This window comes from Toxorhynchites rutilus, chromosome 2 (assembly GCF_029784135.1).
Source record: "Toxorhynchites rutilus septentrionalis strain SRP chromosome 2, ASM2978413v1, whole genome shotgun sequence".
NCBI lineage: Eukaryota > Metazoa > Arthropoda > Insecta > Diptera > Culicidae > Toxorhynchites > Toxorhynchites rutilus.
In genome coordinates, this window is record NC_073745.1 from 325,550,374 (window position 1) to 325,562,700 (window position 12,327).

Here is a 12,327-nt window from a genome sequence, read left to right on the forward strand (position 1 = left end):
CACCTCTTTTTCTTGGTTAGTACCAATAGGTCGGTAAAAAGGAACGCATAAACATTACTTTTGGTGAACTTTTTCCCGAACGTTAGCTTGGCATCGTCCCCCCTCCAGAGGATGTGTGCCATCTCGCTACGTTTTTCCAGCTTCCGCATTACGCTCCCCGGCGGACCGATTCCACACGGGACGATGGCAAGTGGCCGAATGTGGGTGGGAAATTCTATTTGACGTGAAATCGTTTCCATCTCGTACATCTGCTCGCTCCGATGGGCGGCATCATTGCACTGGGTGAGGATGCGGTTGATCAGCACGAAAGTGCGCTCCCAACTTTCGAACTCATCGTCGTTGGGTTTCAGTCGCTGCAGGACGGCATCCAGTAGCAGTCTCATTCGGGTTATTCGCTGCATTGGCAGCATTAGGAAGGAGAAAAGACTCAGCCCACAGCAAACCGGATCTGATTCCAGCTCCGCCAGGGTTTTGCTGAACTCACTCCGGGTAGCTTTCAAATTCTTCAGCATCCGATCGATTTTCGCCTGGTGCTCACAGTACTTGACGTACACGTGGAAGTGCCGCTCGGCGTGCTTGCAGATGCTATGGCTTAGACCCAGCAGCATGATATTGTCCTGCCAGCAGTTTTCGAGATCACACAGCAACCGATCGGAGCATTCCTGCACGGGGATTATGTTCGAGAAGAGCGTCTTCCGTTCGGATGAGGTGAGAACCTTCACGTCCCGGAAGGCGGGGTGGTTGATGAAGTGCGACCGGAGCAGGTTCAGCGATTTGAGGTAGGACGCTTCCGAGGTGAGTATCTCAAACTTGGCTTCCTGGAGACGCTTCTCGGTTGAGGTGAGGGTTACTGTGGGGTTGAAATAAACAGAGACTTGAGTTAGATAATATGAAACTGGAAATGGTTCGAGGACCAATAAATTATAAATAGAAGGGAATATTCTGGGCTCATAACCTAAAAATTTTAATTTTCAGAATTGGTCATTAGCGGCCATTCATTTCAAAACAAAGCATTTCAGCTGTTTTTGTTAGTAGCTGATACATTTATAAATACAGATTTTGAACAGATAACGTATTCACCACAGGTTTTTGTCACCCACTAAACAATATACAGTGATAGACATTCGTTTAGCCGCACTTGAAAAAAAACTTGAAACAATTACAAAGCAACTAGGAATGTTCTTTTTATCGGGATACAATTTTATGGAAAGGACATGCGTCACAATCACACACACACAAGGCGGCATCGGTGGATATAAACATTCAAACGTCGTTTTTTCCCGAGACATACGATTAGCCGCAGGGTATAAAAATCGAGTTTTCGCATAATCACCAAGTCTTTATCTGTGTTTTTTGAAAAAATTCTTGGAAATGTTCAATTTACAAGATAAATATCAGATGTGCAACGTAGGAAGTTGGTCAGATTAATGATTTACGTAGAATTTAAAGGAATGGCGAAAGGTATTCTATTGACGGAAGAAGGGCGGAAAATAATAAAGATATTCAGTGAACAAAAGTTTTCTAATCGCTCGATCGTAACAAATATTGGTCGATCTGAGAAAGTGGTACGAAATTTCTTTAAATAGTGCCAGAAATATGGGCTATAACGACCAACAAATGGGAACACCAAAGTTACTTTAGGTCTTAATGGTCGAATAAGACACGAAGCAACCAGGAATCGATGTCCTGCTCATACATTAAGGCAGAATCGGTTGTTCCAGTAACGAAGAGACATATTGCGCATCTTGAATGAGTCACCAAACATCATGTGGAAGAAACTTCAAGGGAATCCGAAACTGACCGCCACCCATAAGCAGAACCATCTCATTTGTTTCAATCTTCCCATTTGTTTCAAGCTTCCCATTTGTTTCATTTTCACCCGAATGAACTCCGAAAAGTATCTTCAATGACAGGAGGACGTTTTGATTGGCCATATTGAGAATAACGCTACCGAGGATGTCGTTTTTCAGCATGATTATGCATAGATCCACGTTTCCAAACAATCGAAGGCCTGGTTTGGCGAGAAGGACATTTCGCTTCTTGAATGACCTGCTGGCAGTCGATTGCAATCCCATAGAGAACCTATGGAGAATCTTGGCCGAGATGGTCTATGCAAACGGATGACAATTTGACAACATTTCCAGTCTCAAGGCAGAAATTCAGGAATGTGGGGCTATAATCAATATGGCAACACTTTAAAAGCTGTCTGACTCGATGCCAAATCGAGTTTTCAAAGTGATCCGAAATGGAGGTGGACATACTAAATATTAGCTACTGATTGAACTCGAAATTTGCCGCACAAATTTTATTTTATTGAAATTTTAGGATGCGGCTAAACGAATGTCCACCCTGACTCCACATATTTGAATTACTTAGAAAACAAAAAGTGAATTTATACTTTTTTTTAGAATGTATTCGATGAAAATAAACAATAATAGTCATTTATAAACAAAACTGTTCAAAGAATTGACTTATTTTTAAAGATATCGAGGAAAAATAGGGTGCGGCTAAACGAATCTCTACCACTGTATGTGTAAATTTGTTAAGTATGAAACCATAATATTTTCCTGTCTCGAAAATATTGGATTTTTTTATCACAGGAGCGGGAGCAAAATAATCAGTGTTTTAGTGGGAATCCGAAGTGTGGGTAGCTATAAAACTGCGAAGAAAAAATCTTTTTCTTTTGTCTAGATTTTTTTTTGCTTGAAACATGAACAGTGAATATAGTAAAAAAAAATTAACAATTTGGCCATTCAATTGGGTATGTTTTCTTTCGATTGCACTGTCCACTCGCTTCCTCCCCGACGCGACGAGCAATCTTTTTGCCTAAATTCGGGCGTTAGCTCATAATGTGAGTTGATGCGTAAAATGAATTATTCTCCATTTACCGATAATAGGCATTACTTTTATATGATATTGTATGTTGTCCAACCAATTTGTGCTCAATTCATGTTTTTATCGTGTAGGTCTCACTACTAACAATTTGTGTAATTGTGGTCCAGGATGTCATAATATCGAGTATTTTGTTTGGTTATGTGAAAATCCAATAAATGAATTTAAATGGCTGCTGATTTAGTAGATCGAAAGGGTATACCCACGTAAATTAGATTATGAAAGCTTGAGTAGTCTCGATCTTACAGGGCTATAAAGTTATTACAAACAATGTTCCGGACAACGTAGTAACGAAGGAAATAACGCTTTTTTATCTATAATATATTTTTATAGTCATAGATTGATTTGACTCAGGCTTCTATTGGGTTGGGGAAAAATAAATGTCGTATATTGTCAATATATGGCAACACTGTAACGATTCGCACAGTATAGCGTTGGTTTGATCGATTTCGTTCTGGTGTAGTGGCTGTCGATGATACACCCCGTACTGGTAGACCAATCGTCGTGGAAACCGATAAAATCGTTGAAATCATCCAAGTAGACCGGCATGTGAGCACTCGCTCGATTGACCAGGAACTGGGTATAGACCATAGAACTGTTTGGAACCATTTGCAGAAGATTGGATTCCAAAAAAAAGCTGGATGTATGGGTGCCACACGAGTTGACGCAAAAAAATCTTTTAGACCGAATCAACGCCTGCGATGCCCTGCTGAAACCGAACGAACTCGACCCATTTTTGAAGAAGATGGTGACTGGTGATGAAAAGTGGATCACGTACGACAACCTAAAGCGAAAAAAGTCGTGGTCGAAACGCGGTGAGCCGGCCCAAACCATCGCCAAGCCCGGATTGACGGCCAGGAAGGTTTTGCTGTGTGTTTGGTGGGATTGGAAGGGAATCATCCACTATGAGCTGCTCAACTATAGCCAGACCCTCAACTCGGTTCTCTACTGTGAGTAGCTTGACCGTTTGAAGCAGGCGATTGATTGGTGTTGTTTTCCACCAGGACAATGCTCGGCCTCACACATCTTTGATGCCCCGCCAGAAGCTACGGGAGCTCGGATGGGATGTCCTATTGCACCTACCGTATAGTCCGGACCTGGCTCCAAGTGATTATCATCTCTTCCGGTCCATGCAAAACGCTCTTGGTGATACAAAGTTGGCCTCAAAAGAGACTTGCAAAAACTGGCTGTCTGAGTTTTTTGCAAATAAGGAGGGGGGGGGGGGGGGTTATAAGAGGGGGATAATGAAGTTGCCTTCTGAATGACAACAAGTTTGCGAACAAAACGGCGCATATTTGACTTAAATTGGATTATTTTAAGTATGTTAAATAAAGCGTCAAATTTCGATCAGAAATATGACATTTCTTTTTCCCCAACCCTATACATTTTTTTGGGTGTCCCGCGTTAAAAATTAAAAAAAAAAAAAAATAAAATTAACAGTGTTTATCTTTCAAACGTTGCATACTTACATTCGCTTCATGATGATCATAAAACATTTTGACATAACGATGTAATCGTAATCGTAGAGAGTGTGTGTCGAATCGAAGACTCATTATTATGTGTGAATAGAATAAATTTTGATATAATTCACGCGTTGGTTATCTTTATTCTATCGGATATTACACTGGGAGTTGATGTCCCTAGCATGAGAATGTTCTCAAGCGAAGCCTATTTTTTTAATCGAGAAATCATCATTTTGGAAGTGGTATTCAATGCTAATAATCTTCAGATGAAAATAACGTTGAACATAATTACCATCGGTGTTTGATATAAGTTAAGTTAAGATTTTAATTTTATTAAATTCTTAACATCCGTAGAATTGTGAAGCGACCCTAATTCCTCCATATACGTATGTAGAGACGCTTGGAGAATACTTCACTCCATTTTTTCATATTTCATTGAAGCACACTTGCGCTTTGTCGTCAAGATCCAAAAGTGCATCACCCTTGTCGAAAATCGAACACACCATTTTTTTTCCGTACATCAATTTTGTTATTTTTGTGCGAGTGAAACAAATCTCAAGTTTCCACTCGGTTCGTGGCAGTTCAACACACACGGGACATTTTTTTGATTACTCGGCGCGTAATTATTTATCGGCAGATATAGCGGGGCAACTTCAAGCGCCTCCCCAGAAATTCGAAGGTAGAAGATTTAGTTTGTAGAATTAATTTCGGAAAAATAAAAGAGTCGAGAGTTGCACGCTAAAACGATTGGTCGAGTTTTAGTTGTATGAAAGAAAGCCAAGACCGTTCAGGCAACGCTACAAGTGGTGACAGCGGTGGGATGCTGTCCAAGTGGGGACAGCAGCCCACCCATCGTGGTGTTTACAAAGTGTTGATTTCCTTGAAGGTAATCTGGGAATCGAACAGAATTCCTAGTTGAGAAAATGTGCGTGGACAGAGATTGTAGTGAAAGAAGAAGAAAATCGAAAAAATATGAATCAGCATAATGCGGTAATCTGGGAATCGAACAGAATCCCTAGTTGAGAAAATGTGCGTGGACAGAGATATTGTAGTGAAAGAAAAAAATCGAAAAAAATATGAATCAGCATAATGCGGTACAAGAAGTGACGTTCGAAAATGAACATATCGTAGTGAAAAAAAAATGTGGGAAGTTATCAGTATAGTTGAGCCAAGTAAAACCATCCCCCTGTGGTAGTGATCTCCAAAGAAGAAAATTCCTGTAATGAAACGATTGTTTCTGATCGATCGAACAATAAGGATATGCTGTCGAGCATATACAGCAAAGTGAAAAGCATGTTGAAGAAAAATGATTCCCGCACGGAGTCGGTTGGAGAAGTTCATTTGGTTGAGCCATCGTTGTCTGCTGAGAAGTTTGATTCACGATTCATGTTTTCGCTGGACTGTGGTCCCGAGATGTCTATCTACATCGGATCAAATGTGGTAAACTATCCGTTGGTCAAAGGAGGAAGACAGGAACAAACGTCAGTTCTCGGAGGAGCAAATGTGAGTCGGACAGACAGTAATCTCACTGCGATACGGATCTAACAAGGTGACAATCTAGAGGAGCACTAATTTCGGTAATACTAGACATAGGAGCTATATGATATTCCATCAACTTTCCCATAAAGCATTAAAGTTAAAAAAATTATCAAAATAAAATTAAAAGCCAATTAATTCATCAAGGGAAATAATCGTATTAGAAGCGAGGCAGTTATTTTTGTGTCAATATTTAGACGATTGTCATATTTGGAAAATATTCAAAGTTAACATGAAGTATCTAAATCGGATTCCGCGTTCCATGATCTTTTATTATGTACTGAAAATCCAACACTAAAATAAATAGAATAGCAACCATGTGTGGAAACCAGATAAAGAATTCTCGTAAATTATGTAAAACAAATAATGTGAGACCGATTTAAACCTTGCAAATCGTTGGTTCAAAGTGTAAAAAAAACAGATGTAATATATGAAAAATTTATATAAAAGCTAGACTACTATAAACGAAAAAACAATTGTTGGCGACTGCAAACTATTTCATTGTAACAAATTAGGACAGCAGTGAGAAAGTGAAAAGGACCAATTATTTTTTTTCCTCTCAAAACAACCAAATTTTAAAAAAGTGAAAAGAAAAAGCTTTTTCCTAATCAATTCAAATCAACTGTTGGAAGTATAATCAATTTTTAAATAAATTAGGAGATTTTTAGAATAAGAGCGATAAAATGTGTGTGAAAGGAAACTATGCACCTAGAAGAAAGTTGTACGATCTAATTCTTCTAATGCTTCAAGAATGTAATACACAGACTGAATTAATTTAGCAGAGAAATTTGAACCCGGCATCAAAATATGAATCAAAGAAGGCATAATTATTATTTAACAATATTCCGTCAATTCTGGGAAGACTGCTTATTCTGTTTAGAAAGACACAATCATATCTCCCGTACTTTAATTGTATGGACAGGGAAAAATGGGGAAATGAATAGGTGTGATTCTAAACTTTACATACACACTTTGAAGTGGGATTTTAACAAAATGTAAAATGTTGAGGCATATTTGTCTACAGCCAATTTATAACAAAAATGTGTCCATCAATCGCAATAATAGCTTTTGAATGTACCGAAGGGCTGGAAAACCAGGAATGAATTCCTGTAAGGACATGTATGCCCCAATACTTACTTAACAGTTCATGAGTAACTGAAATGTGGGATTATCGAGAATAAAAATGTAAACAAAGTAGCGCTATAAAAGCGAAGAAGAATCATGGGAGATGAATTTACCTCCAACAATAAAGATTGAAATGAAGAAAACTAAATATTGAAGAAGATGAAAGATTAAAGATTAAAAGAATATGAAAGATTAAAGATTAAAGAATTAATGAGAGGGAGATATATTCAGCAAGAATGATGAAAATAAACATATTGCACCAAGAAATTTTTAAATGAAGCTGTACAAGCTCATCAACAATGATCGATAAGACTTTCGGGGAAGCTTTAAGGAGATATGACCATTTTTGTTTCCATTTAGAATTGGGGAATTACAGAGTTGAGGGAGTATGTTTTATTTTAATTACAACCGAAAAAAAAATCATTTAAGTTCCTATGACTGAAAAGAAAAAAATCAAAAATCAAATACATTTATCTAATTATTACATTATTGTATAATCTGCTTGCAATAACCTCTTCAAGATTATTACAAGCTCTGTAAGTAAGGGGGGATGAAGCGACCCTAATTCCTCCATATATGTATGTAGAGACGCTTGGAGAATGCTTCGCTCCATTTTTTCATATTTCATTGAAGCACACTTGCGCTTTGTCGTCAAGATCCAAAAGTGCATCACCCTTGTCGAAAATCGAACACTTCTCTAATTACATTATGTTGTTACCGAGTCTACATTTTTTTCCGTACATCAATTTTGTTATTTTTGTGCGAGTGAAACAAATCTCAAGTTTCCACTCGGTTCGTGGCAGTTCAACACACACGGGACATTTTTTTGATTACTCGGCGCGTAATTATTTATCGGCAGATATAGCGGGGCAACTCCAAGCGCCTCCCCAGAAATTCGAAGGTAGAAGAATTAGTTTGTAGAATTAATTTCGGAAAAATAAAAGAGTCGAGAGTTGCACGCTAAAACGATTGGTCGAGTTTTAGTTGTATGAAAGAAAGCCAAGACCGTTCAGGCAACGCTACAATTGAATAATACGTAGACATCGAAAGCATCAAATTATTCTATGTAGGTACAAGACGACGCAATACAAAACAAACACTAGAATATACTCACGCGAAATCTCCGAATGGATCACCTCCGGAATCTCGCACCAAAGCGTCCGCAACTTCCCCAGATTGGGTTCGATCAGTTCGAACGCAGTCGGTCGTAACTTCCTACCGATTTCCTCATCCACCAGGCTGCCACCATCGCAGCTCTTGTTCTGACCGGAGATCTTCTCGTACCCATCGTCGTACAGTTCGGTATCGCCACCAGTTATTTCCGCGTCGATATCCCGCGTCAGCGACTCCAACTTGGCGGCGTTGTAAATCTGATACAGCGGCTCATTCACAAACATGCTGTGCGAATGGTCGTCACCTGGACCACCCTCTCCACCGGTAGAAACGCCCGAGCTTTCACTGGAGCTGAAACGAGAAGAATGATGTTGATGATGTGTAGCTCTAACCAGCTTTACAGAGACCTTACCTCGCTACCGAGACACCACTCGTCTGGTACAGACCCACCTCGGCGTACCACGACGTCGTGCTGCGCTCCTTGCTTTTCAGTTCATTCTCGAGCGAGGCTTGTTTGAGACTTTCGGACTTGAAGACGCCACACTCCGCGTACCACGAAGTTGCTCCAAGTTTGCGACCTTTCAGATATTTTTTGTCCCCGCTAGCAGCGCCTCCCCCTGCCGGTGGTGGTGGAGGAGGGTTGGTGGGTCTACAGGCAGGACTACCAAGGGCAGACTTCCGGCGATCGGCTTCTGGTGTGGTGTCTTGCTGGGCCGTCTTCAGTGTCGCGTCCACGGACGTTTCTTTTTCCACCGATGCGACGTTCAGGTTGGAAGTGGAAGTGTTCGGCTCGCTTCCGTTGAAGATACCCGAGTCCACATCGAGGGTGTCCACCACATAGAAGGTACTACGCGACCCGTTGAATGAAGCGCCAATATTGAGACTGGAATCGGACTGAAGGCTTTTGCGCAGTTTTGAGCGAAGCGATTTACCGCTTTTCGACTTTTTGCGGATCGTTGAAACATTGCTCGAGTCGCTGTTGCTAATGCTGGCTAAGATGGATTTGTCGGCCTGCTCGGAGACGGGACTGGACGCGAGTCCCGACCCGTTGGGTGAGGATGAATTCGGCGTGACGGGGGTGTGGAATTCGGTGTTTTCGTATTCTTCCGATGCTTTTGCACCCCCGAGCTGCAGGGGCAACTTGAAGGACTTCGATTTCGTCTTGGGTACACGGGGCAGCGGGGTGTTTTCGTAGTTGGGCGAGTCGTCCGGGCTTCCGGCGGGGCCGGTGTCGTGCCGCCCTTCGCCGTTGGCGGTGATCTTTGGCGACGATTTTTTCTTGGAAAGTTTGTGTAAGCCTTTGGCGATCTCCGATTTGGACAGCGTTCCGAGGCTTTTGATCTTCTGCATGAGAGCGTACACCTGACCACTGGTGGGCGGCGGATCGGGCAGCTTGGCATTGCTGATGTCCACTCCGCTGTCGTTCTTCCGATGCAGATCCTCGTCGCTCTCGTTATCACTGTCGAACGAGTCGAATTCTTCGTCGTGGGGGGGAATGTTTTCGTCGGCCGCGGCCTTAGGGTTGGTGCGCGCAGTGCTTGGGGATGAAAGTTCTCCCGGGACCACCGAAGGCGGTGGCGGTGGAGGAACTCTCCGGCTTGAAGTGCCTCTGCCAGATCCAGTCGAAGACTGTTGCTGCTGTTGGTGTTGTTGTCCATGGGAATCTAGCGATTCATACACGTGATCGGAATCGTCTGGAACGGGAAAAAAGAAAATAAATCAATAATTATCACACATCGATCGTGAGTAAAGGTCGTGGGGATTATCAGCTAGTAAGTGTGTCTAGCATACAATGTTATATACCCCCATTATCGGACTAGGATGTCATTAGATTGTGAAAGTTTGAACGAAAATGTTGCTTCATTTGTGGCTCTGTGTGCTGTGAGTAATTCCCTGAAAATTTTGATACTAAATTTATAAGAGAGAATCATTTTTTTTTCATCGTTTAAAGAGTCTTTCGACTCTCGTCAGCGGAACATGTTTCATCGATCCAATGCAGCATTCCGAGATCAAAGATCTGCATCATCCAGGATGTCGGATTTGTGGATTCCACAGTGCCCCAGTTCCCGAATCTTGACGATAAACATACGCTTCACATACGGGGCGGGAACATGAGCAGCTTCGGCAAGGACTTCCCGCTCGGAAGGGTGAGGAAGCTTACTCTCGGTCGACTTGGAATAAGGTCACTCTGGGTGAAGCACACCTTGGCACATCTGACCGCTGAAGGAAACCACATTCAAGAGGTGTTCATGGAGGGCACAGAAAAGTATCAAATGCAGTATTTGAATTTGAAAAACAATCAGCTCAGGAGCATTCGGGAGTTGAAACATTTGACGAACCTTGAGGAACTTTGGTTGGACGGTAATCAGTTGGAGTTTCTGGAAATGGATAACTTCGTTGGGATGCAGCAATTGAAGAAGCTTTCGCTGGCAGGGAATAAAATCGAGCAGATTACTACCTCATCAAACATCGAGCTACCAGCGCTCGAGATGTTCTCGCTGGAGTCCAACCACCTGACCAAGTTGAACGTGAAGAATTGGACCATGCTGCAACTGACGGAGCTTCGACTGGGCCGTAATCAGTTGGTGAAACTGGATGTGGATAATTTTGATCACTTTGTCAGCTTGGAGGGGTTGGCCCTTGCTGACAACGCTTGGTACTGCAACTGGCTGAGGAAAGCCCTCGCCGACATTGGTCGGAAGTTTATCACTCTGCTGGACAGAGACGAGGACTGTCCTGCGATGCCGGTGGAGGAGATTTGCTGCACAACGGCGCTTGCAGAGGATGAACCGATTTTCGCTGACCTCGTGAAGAGAATCCGAACGGTCGGGGAATCGCAGAATCGATCGCGAGTGGAACTTTCACAGAGAATCAATCGCTTCAATGAATCTTGGCACGGAGATTGGGTAGACTTGGACCGGGAGGTAAAGCGGCAGGAGAGAATGATAGATGAAATCAACGGTCAGCTGAAAGATGATAACCGTATTACGGCGGATGATGTCAAGGAATTGGAAAAAGCGGTGAAGGAGATGGAGAGTGGCCTGGATGAATTAAGAGAATTGGCGAGCGAGCACGCCCAATTCGAACATGAGTTTTCTCGGTTGTTTTATATAGTGATTGATTCCAAAAATATGTTTTTGAATGAGATGCGGAAGGCTGCATCAATTGAGAAGGAGATGAAATTGTATAAAGATGTCTTCGATTCAAATATGTAGTAATTGATTGCGATGAACGTATGATTATTGTTCGTTGTTCGATCGGATATTATGTTAGAGCAGGAATAGATAACAACAATTGAAGTAAATGTGTAAATGCCCTTTTTCAGTATAGCGTTTTTACGCTATTGGGTGAAATATATGAAAGGTAAAATATATATGATTTATATTTTCGAATATTTTGTTACATATCACCTAATCAGAAATATTCTTCGTTCAGCGATATAACGAAAGCCATTTGAGTTGTTCAGAAGATTATAAGTGGTGACAAAAAATCAAATCTTTGCATAGCCCTAAGAAGGTTTTTTTTCCCGAAATAATACACTCATACGAACGAATAATGCAATCATCAACTGGTCGGTGTTCAGTCAAACCAGACTAAGTGACATCAATATGATTTCGAGTTAATAGAACTCAATGTTTGAAGCTGTGTAGCTCAAGTAGCTTCCAATCATTCTCTCTAATTGTGTTTCTACAGCTCTTAGTTACTACTAGCAAGGTCGTATAATGTTATTATCACAAAACAAACCCTCTTTAAGGTCAATCAACTGGATTATACGACTGGCTATGTGTACTTGGGCCACTCTGACTGACTGACTGTGACTCAAAATATATTTTTTTGAGACTCGTTCAACTACGACTGAACATTTTGATTAGGGATTGAACTACCGTGCCAAAATTTCAATAACCGGTTATTCGGTAATGACAATTCCATTACCGGTAAAACCGGTAAATTACCGGTAAAAACATACTTTAAAATAAACCATTTTCTTGAAGAAACGTCTTTTATTCATAATGATTAATTTACAAAAAAAAACATTTTGCAAGTTTTTTCTGGTTAAAGTAATAACGAGTTCAGAGATGAACCAACCTTCGGCCGAAAATCTCTTAAATAAAGAAATAAAAAAAATACTTAAGAACACAGAGAATGTTAATGTTGTTGTCTTCTATACTAGATTGGATCTCATTAACAAAGTTTCCAG

At 41.2% G+C, this 12,327-nt stretch overlaps 2 protein-coding genes across 5 annotated transcripts in view; one reads left to right on the plus strand and one right to left on the minus strand.

The window, feature by feature from the left end:
- LOC129769819 (uncharacterized) overlaps positions 1 to 12,327 on the minus strand; it is a 266,536-nt gene that overhangs the window by 1,081 nt on the left and 253,128 nt on the right. For all 4 annotated transcript variants that reach the window (XM_055772299.1, XM_055772298.1, XM_055772300.1 and 1 more), the window contains 3 exons: positions 8,542 to 9,823; positions 8,131 to 8,480; positions 4 to 850 (listed from right to left, as the gene is read on the minus strand). In XM_055772299.1, coding sequence (XP_055628274.1) covers positions 4 to 850; positions 8,131 to 8,480; positions 8,542 to 9,823 — 2,479 coding nt within the window. The remainder of the gene's footprint in view (positions 1 to 3; positions 851 to 8,130; positions 8,481 to 8,541; positions 9,824 to 12,327) is intronic.
- LOC129769825 (uncharacterized) lies at positions 9,875 to 11,502 on the plus strand. Its single transcript, XM_055772308.1, has 2 exons — positions 9,875 to 10,010; positions 10,081 to 11,502. Exons 1-2 carry the CDS (start codon positions 9,982 to 9,984, stop codon positions 11,342 to 11,344), a joined length of 1,293 nt encoding a protein of 430 aa, XP_055628283.1. The 5' UTR covers positions 9,875 to 9,981; the 3' UTR covers positions 11,345 to 11,502.